The sequence below is a fragment of the Ictalurus punctatus genome, chromosome 1 (assembly GCF_001660625.3).
Source record: "Ictalurus punctatus breed USDA103 chromosome 1, Coco_2.0, whole genome shotgun sequence".
Taxonomy (NCBI): domain Eukaryota; kingdom Metazoa; phylum Chordata; class Actinopteri; order Siluriformes; family Ictaluridae; genus Ictalurus; species Ictalurus punctatus.
Genome location: NC_030416.2, coordinates 2026467 through 2043427, shown reverse-complemented (window position 1 = coordinate 2043427; position 16961 = coordinate 2026467). Strand labels below are relative to the sequence as shown.

At 42.9% G+C, this 16961-nt stretch overlaps 2 protein-coding genes and 1 long non-coding RNA gene across 7 annotated transcripts; 1 reads left to right on the top strand and 2 right to left on the bottom strand.

Annotated features, from left to right (window-relative positions):
- Positions 1–93: 93 nt before the first annotated feature.
- On the bottom strand, positions 94–8171 carry LOC108263809 (mitogen-activated protein kinase kinase kinase 14). 4 transcript variants are annotated; one of them, XM_017464978.3, is made up of 15 exons: positions 7842–8171; positions 6379–6485; positions 4857–6133; positions 4530–4691; positions 4274–4408; positions 3980–4109; positions 3714–3842; positions 3429–3533; positions 3174–3337; positions 2905–3055; positions 2229–2792; positions 1741–1835; positions 1482–1608; positions 1258–1364; positions 94–1084 (listed from the first exon to the last, which is right to left on the bottom strand). In XM_017464978.3, the coding sequence occupies exons 1-15, from the start codon at positions 7856–7858 to the stop codon at positions 878–880; spliced, it is 3477 nt and encodes a 1158-aa protein (XP_017320467.2). In that variant the 5' UTR covers positions 7859–8171; the 3' UTR covers positions 94–877. The 4 variants fall into 4 exon arrangements, with proteins under 4 accessions (XP_017320467.2, XP_017320458.2, XP_017320456.2 ...); XM_017464969.3 differs by having other exon boundaries at positions 4274–4399; positions 4530–6133; XM_017464967.3 differs by having other exon boundaries at positions 4530–6133; positions 7842–8170.
- Positions 6492–9163, top strand: LOC108263886 (uncharacterized). Its single transcript, XR_001812280.3, has 2 exons — positions 6492–7565; positions 8204–9163. It is a non-coding gene; the product is annotated as an uncharacterized LOC108263886 (long non-coding RNA).
- grnb (granulin b) lies at positions 8371–15530 on the bottom strand. 2 transcript variants are annotated; one of them, XM_017464999.3, is made up of 14 exons: positions 15376–15530; positions 14464–14524; positions 13810–13950; positions 13514–13651; positions 13152–13247; positions 12934–13075; positions 12803–12844; positions 12493–12584; positions 12089–12376; positions 11634–11861; positions 11276–11518; positions 10267–10512; positions 9936–10169; positions 8371–9683 (listed from the first exon to the last, which is right to left on the bottom strand). In XM_017464999.3, exons 3-14 carry the CDS (start codon positions 13948–13950, stop codon positions 9573–9575), a joined length of 2001 nt encoding a protein of 666 aa, XP_017320488.1. In that variant the 5' UTR covers positions 14464–14524; positions 15376–15530; the 3' UTR covers positions 8371–9572. The 2 variants fall into 2 exon arrangements, with proteins under 2 accessions (XP_017320488.1, XP_017320496.1); XM_017465007.3 differs by lacking the exon at positions 12803–12844.
- Between the last annotated feature and the right edge of the window lie 1431 nt (positions 15531–16961).

The window sequence follows — 16961 nt, the reverse complement described above, 5'->3', positions numbered from 1 at the left end:
TTAAACTAAGCTGTGAATGATTCTCTATACAACAGTAGGTCTTAACTCACCCTTAAACTTTGGAATCGTGTTGGAACGATTTATAAATGCAGACTGAAATTGTTGTTTTTTGTTTTTGTTTATTCTTTTAGTTATTGAGTTTCTTATCGTGTTACATATACTTTTTGTAATACAAACGTATAGTTTTTTTTTATTAGTTATACATTTTTTTAATGGGCTATATCATAAAACTTGTCCAAAATACAGACAGCAGAAACACTTTTTTTGTACAAAAATGTGACTTTTATACTATGGCAACAAATAAAATTCGAATCAGCCACCAATGAAAAGTGAACCAGTACAGGAAATAAGTGCTGGTCACATCAAAGCCTTGTACCTGGATATTACGAGCTACTCAGGCTTCCTAAATATAAATACTGATTAACAATATGGATAACTAGCACATTCACAGGACCCTCATCTAAAAAATATTTTTTTTTAAATTAAAGATGAGGTTTGTCATCTTAAAGTGTTTCTAGACTTGTAATAAATAATATAATCTCAAAGATGCATTGATTCAATGAAGATGTAAATTACAACCGTGCAATTAATCTGGAAATATTATTTATTACAGGATTCTTTTTACATATTTCTGGCCCAGAAAAAATAAAAATAAAAATAATAGAGGACCAGGATCAGCAGGGAAAGGGACAGCTCCTCATTGTAATTTATCTCGAAAGCACCAGAGGGCGCTAAATTATAACCCCGCTACTTTAAGAGTTTCGATAGTTGTAATACTTTTATGGTGCATGTTTGCTCTGGTAAAAACAAACAAAAAAAAACAAATAAAATTAGCACATAACTGAAGCGAAGAAAGGGAATGTAGTGTCAATAGGCTTCAGGCTGCTAGAGTGGAGCAGGTGTCCGATTGCAGTCCGTCAACTTCTTGCGTCTCCATTTTTCCGTCTCGGATCCTCCAGGTCCAGTTGGTGCTGTTGTCCGGAGCAGGGACGCACAGCAACCACATGCGGGACTCCAGAACCTCGGTGTCAGGGGAGACTAGCTTCCCGTCCAGCGTGGCTAAACTGAACGCTCTCATCGAGATCTTTTATTAAACACAACGAGACGCCATGTTAGCCTTGTCATGTGCTCAATGATTAGGTGTCGAATGGATGTCCCATTTGATATTTGATTTCATAGCAATACAAACGTACATGTGGCAAAAACACGGCATGAATTTAAATTCAGTTAACATTTTGCTGAAATCAGACTCCTCACCTGTGCACTTATACCTATGGCAACGTGACCCAGCTTCACTTTTAGTCTCTCTCTGATCCTAAAAGTATCCCCACTCACATCCTCCACCCAGATATCCACCCCGAGACCTACACACAGTCACCGAAAGTTAGATTTCATGACTGCTTAGTGTTCTTACTAAACAGTTAGTTGTTTTAGAATAGATATACAGTAAAAAATATTACCTGATCAACTGGCAACCTTACCTTCAAAGCTGCAAGAAGGCGGCCGATTGGTAGAGACAGACCAATCCAGGTTGAAGCTTCGATCGTCTGTAAGGCTGCTGTAGGAGGAGAACACGCCGGAGCTCAGGTCATCCGACCAATCAGAAACCTTTAAGGAAAAACCAAAATGGTTGAAATGGATTGAGTTGAGAAAGAGAAAGAGAGAGAGAGAGAGAGAGAGAGAGAGAGAGATAGATCGAGAGAGAGAGATAGAGGACACCTGGCAACCTGAGATGTTCACCTTTTCAGTAAGATCGGCGTCAGAAGTGCAGACGCTGCGATGGCAGGCAAGAGTTAATCTGGAGTTTTGCTCACACAAGTTAATGTGATTTAAACCTGTTAAGGCACAAACATCAAAACAAATAAGAAACTCAGACAGAGTAACCTCTCCAAAACAAGAACTTCTAGAACTTTCCAATACCACTAAGAGTAAATGGTCATCTATCATAGAGGCCGGAATTGTGAGGATCTTTTTCGAAATAATATGGTTAAATATGGTTAAATACTTTTCCCACTACAGGGAGATATTGAGATAAGTATAGAAATTCCTGATCATGCTAAGCGCACATAAAATGCAGAAGTGGTTGATTAAGATAAGCTTGAAAACTGCTGAAGTATTCTTTGAAAAAGCAACAAGGCGAAACAAAGGGGGCCAAGCACTCACTGGGATAAGGAAGTGAACGCCGCTCATGAAAGCACAATTTATTGAGGTGTTCAGGTTTAACTCACTTGTCATCGCAGAGGGCGTGCACTCGTCCTCCATTTCAGACCACTCATCTCCACCGTGTCGCCGTTCGGAACCGCAGAGGATCTGCAGGCGGCGAAACGGCTCCCACTCGTCCTCGCTGCCCAGCTCCCTCAGACTCCCCAAATCACTCTCCAGCTCTTCATCGCTCTCTCCTTCGTCTTCATTCCTCTTCTCCACATCTGCCCTGTCTCTCCATCGTTCTTCTGACGAGCTCTGCATCTCTTCGTCGGTTTCTTTCTCATCTTCAGAAAGTGTGTAATTGTCTCTCAATCCCCAGTACTTTTCCATCCATCTTTCCATCCCTCCATCGCCATGCTCATCTTCTGAATCCGTCCCGTCCTCCTCAGCTGCTCGTTCTCTCCACCCGCTGACCCACTGGATTCTGGGAGCGGAGAGCTCTGGCTGACTAGGGAGTGTTGGTATGGAGACAGGGGGCAGGACCGTTGGGGGTTTGGTGAAGACATTGCGTGATTTCATTGGTGGGGAGATCTGAGGGCGGGGCAGAGTCTCCGTGGTTGATTGGACCTGATCAATGAGGCCACCTACTAAACACACACACACACACACACACACACACACACACACACTTTCAGATCCTATCCATAAAGTCTAAGTAACAACATCAACCAGGTAACCGTATGTCTGAACTCCACTGACATGCTCGCAGAGCTCTGCTGCTTTTCTCCAGCAGCTCCCTGGCTGAGACCCTCTCTCTCGGCTCCTTGACCAGTCCCCCTCTGATGACATCACAGGTCAAGGGGTCACAGCCAGCCGGAATCTCCCACAGAGGGGCCGGCTCACTCACGATCTGTACGACATTTGTTAAGAATCAACTCAGAGATACAAAGCTATGGGAAAATGTGTCTCGGTTTGAACAAAAACGAAGTATTAATTTCTAATCGGTTCTGTTGGTCGGGGACTCTTACTTTCAGGCAGAGCGGGTGTGTGTAGTAGCGTGTCCACGGCTGATGGCCGCTGAGCATGTGCAGCAACATACAACAGCTACTCCAGACGTCTGCTTTGTCTGAGCGAGGATCTCCCCGTGCCACCTCGGGAGACATATGGCTCTCGGTGCCACGCAGACCATTACCTAAAACATTATTCAAACACACACACAGTACTGTTACTTGTTGCTTTGGAATGCAGCTTAAGCGTGTGTGTGTATGTGTGCAGTGTGTTACCTCTGAAGGTTTTGGTGCTGTATCCGGTCCGGTCCAGCATCTCAGATAATCCAAAATCACACAAGAAACACTCAGTCTTGTCCTTCGAAAGCAAAACGTTGTCCACTACACACACACACACAAAATTCTTTAATAAATTTAAACAATGGCATTCGTTAGCAGTTAATGCAGTATAAGAGGAATCGTGTCATAACAGAACACGAGGGGTTAAACACTACAGCCACTATAGCTTTAATATTTCATTAAAACTCAGTCAGTCATGGTGATGTCATGTGGAACGCTCACCTTTAACATCCAGGTGAATCACCTTTCTGCTGTGTAGATGTTCCAGAGCCTGCAGCACCTGACAGTGATAATAAAGAGCCAAATCTTCAGCAAAACGCCCTCTCGCTTTTAGGAACTGCGCCAACGAGCCTGCAAAGGCGGCGTGAAAAAGAATTTCAGGGATTGCTTGATGGCGTTTCATGCCAGAATGTGGCTCATAAAACATGGCTCCCTGGTTCCGGTGCCGCTTATAAGGACTTGCTGTAAAGCAAGATCTCAGAACGTACCCGTTTTAAGGTCCATGAAGAGGACGACATTGAGGCCCTCTCGCACAACCCCGTAGAGCTGAAGGACACGTGGCGAGTCCAACCTGCTCCACGTTCCCACTTCCTCCCAGCTGAAACTGCTCAGAGGAATCTGTAGACAGTTAGTTTAGTGGATGGTGTAAGAGAATAACACCAGAAGAATGCATATATAAGGAACAAAACACTCCATGACATGCTGTTATAGGAAAATAAACAACAACAACACACAGTTACACTGTTAGCACCCCGAAATTCATTTTCCGGAGATGATCTTACCCTTTTGGCAGCGCATGTAAACCCAGTTTGTTTGTCACGCACGCTGAACACGTCTCCATACGATCCATTCTGTACATGGCGAAGCACGGAATAGTCCTGGCCTTCCCGATATTCCGAGTTCTTTGCCTGTAGAAACTAGTAACATTGTGAATTAGTCTTCGTAAAGATTATTTCATCGTAAAGATCATTTCTGAAAGTTTCCACACAAGTATAAAATATATATATATATATTTTTAAATGATTTGCAAGTTTTTACCATTTGTGGATGAAAAAGAAAGCCTTTGTTTATCTTGACTTTTTCTTGATTTCTATCATGCGCCGTCTCTTTCATCATCTCGTGGAAAAATGGTGTGACGCGACGGCGATCAGGATGAGTCACGACGCCCTGAAGTTTCCTCAAAGTTAGCTCAGAATAGTCCTTAAAATCAAAAAAGTAGTCATGCTCGTTAATCCTGTAACAGACTGTATCACTAAGCTCAGGAAAAGCATTGTAGAGGTCACAGGAAGCCTCATCAAATTGGCCGTCTCGCGAGTCACACCGTCTTGCCTCAAAATGGCCAACAGGTAAGTCATGGCGCCCTACCTCGAAATGCCCGACTGGCGAGTTATGATGTCCTGCCTCAAAATGGCGCACTAGAGAGTCACAGCCTCTTGCATGAAAATGGCCTACCAGAGAGTCACAGTATCCTGCGACAAAATGGCCGACCGGAGAGAGACAGTGTCTTGCGTCAAAATGGCCGACCGGAGAGAGACAGTGTCTTGCGTCAAAATGGCCGACCAGAGAGTCACGGTGTCCTGCGTCAAAATGGCCGACCAGAGAGTCACGGTGTCCTGCGTCAAAATGGCCGACCAGAGAGTCACGGTGTCCTGCGTCAAAATGGCCGACGAGAGAGTCACGGTGTCCTGCGTCAAAATGGCCGACCAGAGAGTCACGGTGTCCTGCGTCAAAATGGCCGACCAGAGAGTCACGGTGTCCTGCGTCAAAATGGCCGACCTGAGAGAGACAGTGTCCTGCGTCAAAATGGTCGACCAGAGAGTCACGGTGTCCTGTGTCAAAATGTCCCACTGGAGAGTCACAGTGTCCTGGCTTGAAATGGCCGACTGGCAAGTCATGGTATCCCTGCTCAAAATGGCTGTCAAAAGCAGACGAGCCATGTTGTTCTGTGGTGGACATTGAGGATTCTAAATCATAGTCCGTGATATAACCAGAGGCGGCAGAGCCTGAACATGATGAGGCAGAGCCCCACTGTGCCTCAGTAAAGCTGTAGACCAAGTTGCATGAGTCTGTGTCAGAGTCAAAGCTCCACTCCCAGTCGGCATTAACGCAGCTTGAATCCGAGTCACAGTCACTTCTGAAGGACTCGCTGTCGCAGGAAGAATCCGATCCGAACAAGGCTTCTATGCTGCTGCCTAATTTCTCAGGTTCTGATCCGGCCTCTTGCGTGACGCCACGAGTTTTCTCGACCTCTGTATAGAGACAAAAAAAGCCCCCATTTTGCGATACACTAGAACAGGAAGTGTCGCAACATTTGATGCTTTCAGCATGAATGTACACAGATTCTGTCTGAGAACTGAGCTGTGGAGATCCTCCAACGCTGGTGTAAATATCAGAGCAGCAGCTCACTTCAGACCTACTGCGCCAAGGTTTCTCAATGGGGACCCGCCTCTCCTCTCCCATCTTTAGAGATTTCTTTCTTGCACTAGTCCTCCAGAGGGGTCGCCCAAATTCAGAGCGCTCTTTTTGCCTCCTTGCCCCTTCCTTGAGTGTTTTAGGAAGCGTTCTACGGAAAGGAGCAACACGTTGGGGTTGAAGCAGGCCGTGATTCACACTGGATGGACAGAATTCTTGACACTGCTCAGCTGCAATAGAGGAAATGTCTACAATTAACAACTAGACTAACCCCGCCCATTTTTTTACTCCTTCATCATTAGCTACATTTACCGCATCTCTGACGCCAACCATTTTTTCGGTGCAATAGTACTGCGCTCCTTCAAATACAGCTGTATCACACCACCATTTTTTTTAGTACTGCTTTAACATTCAACCACACCTGGCACGACAATACCCACACCTACACCTCTACACCCATTTATTTTCTCCATACCCTCTGCCTGGGCAATCACAGTTGTAAATCCAGTTTCCTCCTCATTGCTTTTCTGCGTTAGAGACTCGGATTCCATCGCGGTTAAGGAATCGTCGTCCTCTTCGTTACTAAGTACAAAAGAGATAAAGAAGCGTGGAAGTGATACAAGTGTAGGTCATTATTATTATTTTCCTCTTATAAACAAACCCGCTTTCCCATTCATCAGTTTACCACTTGTCGGGTGCAAGACCATCTTATGCGAATGCGAGATAAAATTATCGGTTGACAAATAACAGCGAATGTGGATATTTTTATGCAAAACGCGACCATTTAACGCAAGTGTGGGTTAAGATTAGCAAACGGGAGAGCGTTTTATGCAAACGTGAGGTAAAACTTGCAAACGCAAGCGCGTTGTAGGTTTGTATGCGGATTCACGGCAAAAGTAGCGAACGCGAGAGTCTTTTACGCAAACGTGGGCTACGAATAACAAACGCAAAAGCATTTAACGCAAACACAAATCGGTCTAATTAGCCATCGTGAGCGTGGTGTTTTATGCCAACGACGGTTCAAACTAGCAAATGCGAGAGCTTTTTAATGCAGGTTTGAAAGGCAGGACGAAGGAACACGAGAATAATTTCACGTAAACGTGAGCACCAACACGTAGCGAACGCAAAAGCACGTTAAGCATCAAACTATTGAGCGGGAGGGCATTTTACACGAATGTGGAGTAAAACGAATAAACACGAGAACAGCATGTGAAAGCGTTTCACGTGAATGTAAGTTAATACGAGTATAAATTTTATGCAAATGAAAGAGGTAGAACTTGCAAATGTGAGAGCGCATGTGTGTGTGAGTGAGAGAGAGAGAGAGAGAGAGAGAGAGAGAGAGAGAGAGAGAGAGAGAGAGAGAACAAGCAGATAGTGGGATCAGAGCCAGGGTGTATTAATAGCAGAGACATTTTGGTGCAAGCAGCAGCTTGTGCCTCAGCTGCTTCAGTCACTCTCTCGGTTTCCAGCATACAGCTACACTTTTCCTCTGCGATCATACCATCATATCGCACCTCTCACGCACTCCTACCAGCTGTCTTACACTCCTGATCTCCTTCTCATCATCCTTTGAAGTTCAACCCCCTTCTTCTCCCAGCAGTCGCTCCATATTAATGGCACTTCAAGGACTTCAAGCTTGTACGCTCTCATCAATATAAACAGGTTTGATATGAGCTCATGAGACAGAATTGATCACTTTTTCTTCTTTTTTTTATAAATAGAATGCCAAACAAGATTTTGATGCATCATTAATGTCTGTTAGTACAAAATCATGTAATTCTTTGAAAATTAAGAAGTACCCCCAACTCCTTACCTGTTACGAGGTATTACACACTTGAGGATAATTACATATTTAATAAAAAAGGTGCATATTAAATCGATAATATTAACACTAGACGTATAAAATGACATTTACGTGTAATCATATTATGGACGTACCGGTGGAAAGAGCCCATTTGTTCGGTTTGGATTCTTCTCCTCGAGTTATAGCTACATGAACACACTCTTCTCGCAGTTCATTCACTCTGAAAGTGTGTTCGCCGGCAAGAGCAAGAAACACACACACACACACACACACACGCGCAAAAGTCTACACCTACGCTGTCCTAGTGGAACTTAATCCCACTGGCTCACAGACACCAGGAAAGTGTGCGTCAGATGAACTACATGCTTAACTATATTCATAAACAAGTTCAAAACACTAATACAACTCTATTGTTCACTTCGTATCACTGTTTTACATCATCATGCTGGTTTTCTATGCTTTGTAGACTTAATCGACATTATCTCGTCCTCCCCAGGGTCTCGTCAAAGCCGCCCCCAGATATTCCATCCATCCATCCTCAGCGAGATGACTCGCATACCGCCGTGTTTCATAACTCATCTCACACACCAATCAGCAGGAGACACGCGCCGCAGCACAAATCGCCCGGGGATTCTGTTTACCAAAAACAGTCGTAAAGAAAAATCCATTTCAAACTGTTTATTATTTCCACATTCTTCAGGAAAAAAAGAGAACAATTAAAATACAAAAAAGGAAAGAAAAAAATAAATAAATCAAAAGCTTGATTTAAACCATATAGATAACATGTCCTAAATCACCAAGTTACATAAAAATTCCGTAATTAAAAAAAAAAAAAAAGTCAGCTATTTAAGTGGGAAAACAACAAATTCTACCTTTTCTTTTTAAACCAAGTATGTTTGAGCTGTGATCCTGCCCTTAAAAATCTTAAAATGAAGCAAACGTTCCATCACGCGATCAGAGGCAATCGAGCCAGCGAATAAACTAACCAAATAACCACAAATTTAAAAACATCAATAAAATTATTAAAAACACAGCTAAAGATGAACAAACAGTCCAGATTGTAAACGTTTCCTAAATCAAAAGACATTTTCTTTCATCAGTACAGCTCGAAAAGGCAACAGCGGACGACTCGTCCGAATAAAAACAGGCTACTAAGATTACGCTGGATGACTTTAGGGCTCCAAGCAAAAAAGTATGCCGCCTGATTTCAGTCCTCGGGTCTGGGGTATTTTCCACTATTAAAAAAGTGAACGGTGGTCACGTTTGTATTTTTTTAACGCTAACTGATCTCTTACTCGGGAGTTTTATGCTCGGGGAACTGAAAGCTGTGAAGATTTGTCGGATCGTGCGGCGGTTAGGTATACGCAAGGCTGTACATTCGGTTCCGTCTCGGTGACTTAACTTCAGTTTTCGTTTAAAAAAATTAAAAATAAAATAATGATAATAAAAAAAAAAAGCACGCAGGGTCTTTCTACATGAGGAGTTTCATATCTGAGGAGAAAATTATAAAGAAAAGAAAAAAAGACGACAAATTTTTCGTTACAAAGTAACCTTTCCTTACAAGAAAAGGTTTTCCGCGAATGGAAACCAGACGGCACAATCTGCATACGAATAAACTAAATATAAACTCCGGAAAACAAAACTTGGAACGATTCAGTGTTGAGAAAACAGGAAATTTGTCAGAGTCACTGCTTTGATGTCAGTTTTTTAAAAAATTTTATAGGCTGGAGATGGCGAAAACATCTCTCAGCATTCCTAGTTACTAGAACACAACAACAAAAAACCCTAAACACAACTACAGTACGCTGTATAGTCTTTCATCCCGATTTGGGCGGCATTGTAAGCTCATTTGTGGCGATGTTCCTCTACAGCGAATTGTCCCACCACGTGAGCGGAGACGCCTTAGTGCAACGGTTTTCAGGGTCGCAGGTGTATCCCTTAGGGCAACAGTGCTTCATGTCCTTACAGCACACCGCCTAGAGGAGGAAAAAAAAGAAGAGAAAAACCATTACCTCTGATTGTTACAAAGCGCTTACACCGGAGACTCCTTCCATAAACGTCTCCTGACGGAAAAGTTCACCGCGTCAACGGTTATACGTGGAAAGCAGCTTATGTGGCGCGTTTCTGTGAACGAGCCATTACTATAGAAACGATAACCTGCTATAGAAAATAAATCTGACCAATCAGATTAGAGAATTCAACAAGGCAGAAATGGTGAAAAACGTTACCTGCTGGAACGGACAGCAGGCCCACTCGGCGTCCGATATCCTGCAGCAGGTCTGACTCTTAGAGCAGCGCCTTGTCGCGTCACACCTCGCCTCATCTTCATCGTGGTCGGAGAGTGCGTGTACGAGCACGAGTGCAGCGGTGTGTGCTGGGGAAGGTTTGATGCAGGTTCCGCTCTGCAGGTCGCAGGTGTAGCCCTGAGGGCAGCAGTGCTCGTGGTCCTCACAGCACACCGCCTACGAAATATTCCATTAAAATTCCATTAAAAATCGGACGTTATTAGGCTATTCTTGCCGTGATCGAGCGGTTACTCAAAACCCAACCCAGACATACCTGCGCCAGTGGACAGCAGCCCCACTTCCCTGTCTTTAACCTGCAGCATGTGGTACCCGCGGCACAGCTGGTGGTGTCGTCGCACTTCACATCCCCGAGGCCGTGCGTGACCTCTGACCCTCTGATCATGGCCGGCTGCGTCCTGAACCACGGGGTCTGCAGTTCTCCCTTCACACAGACGGGTTTCTCCTTATCGCAGGTGTAGCCGCTGGGACAGCAGTGATCTCCGTCCCCGCAGCACACGGCCTGCAGACAGACCAGTGATCATATTTAAAAACAGATTCTCACACATTCGAGAAAATACAAAGATCTAATGCCTGGAAACGTTGAGGTGAATATAGTGAAGATGCTCAAAAGGTTCAAAGAAACACATATGATACAGATTGGATCTAAAATCAAGATAATTACTGTTTAATAATAATAATAATAATAATAATAATAATAATAATAATAATAATAATAATAATAATAATAGAAGAAGCGGAAGAAGAAGAAGAATGAGGAAAAAATTATTAGAAGAAGAAATAGAAAAACAAGAAGAGGTCAAAGAATGAGGAGAAGCATGAGAAGATGGAAAATAATGCGAAAAAGAAGCAGAAGAAAGAGGAGGAGGAGGAGGACAGTGAGAAAGAGACAAAGGTAGAATTAGAGGTATTATAAAATTAGAAGGAATAGAGGAACAAGAAGAAGAGGTCAAGGGATGAGAAGATGGAAAATAAGAATGCGAAGAAGAACAACAACATGAAAGGAGAAGAAGACGACGATGGAAAAGGAAGAAGGAAAGAATAGAGAGTGACAATGCAGATGAAGGGGAAAAAAGGAAGAAATGAAGGATAAAAAGAAGAAGGAAATGAAGGAAAAGAAGGAGAAGAAAAAGAAAGAACAAGAACATATTAGAAGAAGATCTAGAAAAATAAATCAAAAGGATGAGAAGAAGAATATACAGAATAGAATATAATGTAGGCTGCAACAAAAGGAACTATATTATGCGTGTGAGAGAGAGAGAGACCTGTGGCAAAGGGCAGCAACCCCACTTGCCGAATTTTGCCATATAGCAGCAGGTGCTGCCCCTGGGGCAGCTGGTCTGGTCATCGCACTTGTGTCCGTACTGCGGGGCCGACTCCACACTCAGCGCGGACTGCTTTCTGACCCACGGCATGCTGGGTAGGGAAGTGTGTTCACAGGACTCGTGGGCGACGTCACACTTGTAGCCCTGAGGACAGCAGTGCTCCTGATCTTCACAGCAAACGGCCTGGGAGGAGACCGACACGTATGTGTGTCTGAGAGTAGCTCGTGCATTACTTGTATACCGTGTGTGTGTGTGTGTGTGTGTGTGTGTGTGTGTGTGTGTGTGTGTGTGTGTGTACCCGTGGCAGCAGGCAGCAGGTCCAGGTTCCTGATTTATCTTTACAGCAGGTTGTACCCGCTGGACACGCCGAGGTCTCGTCACAGCGCTCGTTCTCGGACACCAGGGCCACGGCGGGAGTCTTGCTCACCCAGGGCACGGTCGAGCGGACGCCGTCACACGTCCCCGCCGCCATGTTACACAGCGTGTCATGGGGGCAGCAGTGCAGATGATCCTCACAACACACAGCCTAGAGAGCGAGAAGAAATAAAACGATACACCACAGCGCTGTTCTATCGATATTGTTTCTATAGCAACAGCTCTTTCACAGGGGAGGGGGAAAAAAATTGCTGATACGCTGAATTGAGTAGAGTTTTATTTAACATTTATGGAAAAAGTAAAATAAATAAATAAAGACATTAATTAATTAAATAAATAAATAAAAGTGGGTGTTTATGTATACACATGTGCACCCACTTGTGGTAGAGGGCAGCATCCCCATGAACCGGACGCCATCCTGCAGCACGTATCATCTTGTGGGCATGAAAATGATGGGTCGCATTTTTGATTGGCGGGTTGTGAAGGACGTTGGAAGGCGGGAACTTTCTTCACCAAGGGAACAGAGTGCGGAAGGTCAACAGGGTCAGCGCAGGTGCCCTCGGACGGGTCACACACTGGCTCGTTGGTCAAGTCACAGCTGCCGTGTGCAAGGTCACAGGTCGTGCCCTCGGGACAGCAGTGCACGTAATCATTACAGCACACAGCCTTAAAGAAAGAAAAGATCACCGAATTACACAGCCATAAAATAAAAATGAAAAATATATAGACTTTTTTTTTTAAGTAAAAATTTTTTTAGCACACAGATACACAAAAATACACACGTTTGGCATCGGGCAACAGCCGTAGCTCCCGTTTGCTAGTTTGCAGCAGGTTGAGTCATCTGGGCACGTGGACACTTTATCTTGACAAGTCACTGGACCAATCACACACACACACACACACACACACACACACACACACACACACAGTCAAATAAAAGATCAGCAAGCACACGCATGCACACAAAACTGGTTCAAGTGAATCAAATGAGTGAACGAATCAAAACAAATGACTCATTTGAACTAACTCAAATGACTCAATTCACCGAGACAAATCTATGAAAAGGCTTTCTTGCAAAGCTCGACGTCTTACCGTCATTACTGTCTGGGAACTTCACGGACATCTCCTTCGCCGCTGAAAGGCGAATATACACATATGCGTGCTCGTTATATTCATTAGAGAGAGTTATCAGTGACTGGAGGGGACATGAAGTGTCATTTTACCTCTTTGTCCTCCTTTGAGGAGGGCGGGAAATTTTCTCAGGAGAGGGGTGGAGCCTAGCATGGCCGATAGGCATTTCGAGTGAGTGAGGTCACATGTCGTGTTCTCGGGACAGCAGTGTTGTTTATCTTCACAACACACCGCCTACACACACACACCAAGAAGTTATAAAAGTTCATCAGCTGGACAGAGAGACGCACATTAAGACAGAAAGACATACATTAGGCATCGGGCAGCAGCCCCAAGTCCCGTCGGGCAACTGGCAGCAGGTCGTGCCATCAGGACATTCGGACTCCTGGTCAGGACACACCACTGCCTGCGAGTGACAAAAAAGGAGATTAATGGATCATTACAAATCAAGTGCTCTTCAAACGGGAGCTGAACGTGTTTATTAAACCTGCAAATCTGCAATTTATCTGCAACGATAAACGGATAAAAACGGCAGCATGTCGTTCACTCCAACACAGTGCAATCCAAATAATAATAATAATAATAATAATAATAATAATAATAATAATAAAGCATAGTGCAAAGAACAATGCTATTAGTGTGTGTGTGTGTGTGTGTGAGAGAGAGAGAGACCTGAGGTAAGGAGGTCTGCTTGGTGGCGACTCTCATCACCCACTCCAGAGTGTGTGTCTTGTTCACACACGTGCCGTGCTCCATGTCACATAGCGTTCCCTCCTGACAGCAGTGCAGGTGATCTGAGCAGCACTCGGCCTGCAACCACACACACACTTACTTAACAGAATGTATAATAATAATAATAATAATAATAATAATAATAATAATAATAACAACGACAATAATAATCTAATCATCATTAATGAATGAGTTATACATGCATGTGTCTCTTTTTGGCGCACACACACACTTACGTTAGGCAGCGGGCAGCATCCATATCCGCCCGACGGCGTCCAGCAGCAGGTGTTTCCTTCGTCACACATCCCTCCGTCAGGGCAGATGAGAGCGCTGCACACACTCAGCATACACACCAACGCACACACACTCGCACGCATCTGTGAGAGACAGACACTTAGTCTGAACATCCACAATTTTTTTACTTTTAAAAAAAAGATACATACTGTTTTGAAGCATTGAACACTAACATCACCTACGGACTCATTCCCCAAAATCAATCTAGCTACTTTTGCTGGGTTCCCCCCCCCAAATTGAACGTCATCACGGAATATAATTTTACATAAAGGGAAAAAAACATGAAGGAAGGAAGCTTGACGCAGATGAGACAAAAACAGTGATAGATTTTTAAAGCCTTTGATCTCTTGCTACAGGATATCAATATGAGCTCAAACAAGAGGACACAGTCCAGTGCTTTATCAGAACAGGACAGAAGTGTGTGCGGGTGTGTTTCTAAGGGATGATAACGCTCACACCCATGTCGTTATTTTTTTCCCCCCGGAAGACAAATTCAGGCGTATTAATTACGCCGTGGTATAAGATATTAGGACCTGGTCGCCATATGTTCTGCAGAATGTATTAGAAGTGTGTGTATGTATGATGTGTACGCTCACCTTTGGTGTCAGTTGACTTGAAGTTCCTACAAACTGAAGACCTTCACATTAAGTCCTTCAACTTCACACACACTCACACACACACACACACACACACACACCAACCAAATATACATACATTTATAAATTAAATTAGAGAAGATTAGTCTTTTTTCCCCACTAAGATTATATCTAGGATTTTGATATTTGAATGTTTTTAGCCACGCCTTGAGCCCACTCCCTCCCGCCCATACTCACAAAGCCCCGCCCCCTCCATTGTCTATAAAACGACTGACAGACGGCGCATACAAACACAAACAACCAAGTACGGACCGGAAGTTAGGTTTTCCAAACAGGTCTTCTCAGCAACTTAATACACTTTCCCAAGACCACGTGTTAATTAATTGTTTTTTCCCCCCCCATCATGTTCTATAAACATTCCAGCTTATTTGTTCGAATAATAACAAAAAGAAACCAAATATTTCAGTTTTAATACACAATTCTTCTGTATGAAAGTGCAGTGACACAATAATGCCATTTTAAAAGTCTCAACATGAGCCTAAAACGAACGTTTTATTCATCGAACGCACTGAATAAACATAAATAACATTGATAAAACTCTTAATACTGTGTAGTATCTCAAAGAAACGCTCAGGGACGCCAAATTCAAGTAGCTAGTTAGAGTCAGCGGCTCGATGCCAAATGGCGTCGTAAGAAACATATAGTGGACTACGTGGTTTCCAGTAAAGCTCGACTTCATACACTACTTAGTGGTCCTAAATAGGGGTGAAAGTGCCGTTCGGGATGCGCTCGGTGCTTCCGGATAAATCGTGTTGGCTAAATAAGCTAGCTGAATTCGTTCGTTTAAATAAACAAATAAACAACTTCGCGCAACCGCTTCGGTGTATAAAATGGCGTATAAGAATAGCTTACCTGCACGAGCCGTGTATCACGAGCTGTTTGAAAGCCGGAAAAGCGCTGTAGTGGTAAATAAAGAACCAAGAAATGAGCCTAAGTGCTCACGTGATATATAAACTCTTGTCATGTGACTTCAGAAACAAACATGGCCGAAGTCCAAACGTCTCGCGCATGCGTATGACGGCGCAAGGGAGTTCTAGTTACTCCATTTGCATGACGTGAAAATAAAGAACAAACATGGCAGTTATTATTGTTAAAAATACAAAACACGGAATAAGACGTGTTATACTAAAAAAAGCTAACATAATATAGGCTTTTTTTTTTTTTTTTTTATTAAAAGAAATAATGTAGTCTAGCGCTTACGACATACACTACTTTAATGAAAGGGAGTAGTTTGAGCTGATTTTTATTTATTTATTTATTGTTAACACCAAATCCTGTTCGAAGTAAATGAATTGTCTAATATTTAGGCCAAAAAAAAAATACACGTATTATACACAAATGAAATGTACACAATGTTGTTTACTCCACAATGCTAACATTGCTAATACGTGAGGAATGATTTGTGGAAACTTTCACAGGCGCCTCAAACGGCGGTTGGATTTAAAGATGTTGATTTGACCTTAAACACTTTAATTAAAAAACCCCTGCTGAAAAACCACCAAAACTAAATAGAAATCCTCATATAATTTGTAATGTTCCCTATAGATCTCTGCTGGTAATTTGTTGCCTTCTATTGGTGGCATGTTATGTCTAAGCTCTTAATCTCTTAACAGCTGATGGTTTGTAATGGTATTTGTAGAGTAAACCATTAGAATTTCTTCAATGATTTCTATTATTTTAATCAACAGGGATACTTAAAAAAAAAAAATCCATTTATAGTTATGTAATTTTTTTGTGGAGCATCCATGAAACAAGTTAGGTCCTGTTCTCACTTTTGATACAGCTGCAGTCACTTTAGTTTAAAAAAAACAAAAACAACAAGAAAACAGTTTGTTACCAAGAAATGTGGAACGAGTAAACTCCGCCATCCTAAAGATTTTCCTGTTCTGCCTCTGACACTGGAGACTCCTTCCATAAACAGCACTGAATGTGTCGGTCAGTTCCTTGTCTTTAAAGCAATACAAGAACTATCTTGTGTGTGAATGCAGTTTAAAAATGGAACTTAAAGCAGCCACTTGTATTTTTCCCCTTTGGAAGTGTTTCCAGCACTGTAATTATATAATTTGAGAATTACATTAGAATTGTGTGACTTTGCAATGACTAAAACTGGAAGAAATTGAGGGGGAAAATGGTAACTTTTCCATACAACGTATGTGCATTGTCTTGCCTCTGTTGATATTTTTTTTCCAGCCCAGAAAACTGCTCAGCCTCCAACCTGAACACAGCTGCTCAGCACAGCCCTCTTTTGCCTCTTCGCTAAAAATAGTTTTTAAGGCTTTTTCAAAAGGTAATTTTTTTCCATTGCAGTTATAATTTACAGGTAATCGAGAGTTCTAAAATTACATGCTGCTCCTTTAAGTCAAGCAAAGCTAAAGTGATTAAAATGATGATGAGTCTATTTTATCGAATCAAGTGTTCTTTTTTTTTGCCTTTATGAA

Coding starts and splice junctions, on each gene's coding strand:
- LOC108263809 (XM_017464967.3), bottom strand. Junction 3,534..3,713: donor GATTCACCTGGATGTTAAAG/GTGAGCGTTCCA, acceptor GTGTGTGTGTAG/TGGACAACGTTTTGCTTTCG. Junction 3,338..3,428: donor CAGCACCAAAACCTTCAGAG/GTAACACACTGC, acceptor ATAATGTTTTAG/GTAATGGTCTGCGTGGCACC.
- grnb (XM_017464999.3), bottom strand. CDS start 13,950: ATGCGTGCGAGTGTGTGTGCGTTGGTGTGTATGCTGAGTGTGTGCAGC. Junction 12,585..12,802: donor GTTCCCAGACAGTAATGACG/GTAAGACGTCGA, acceptor TGATTGGTCCAG/TGACTTGTCAAGATAAAGTG. Junction 10,170..10,266: donor GCTGCTGTCCACTGGCGCAG/GTATGTCTGGGT, acceptor AATATTTCGTAG/GCGGTGTGCTGTGAGGACCA.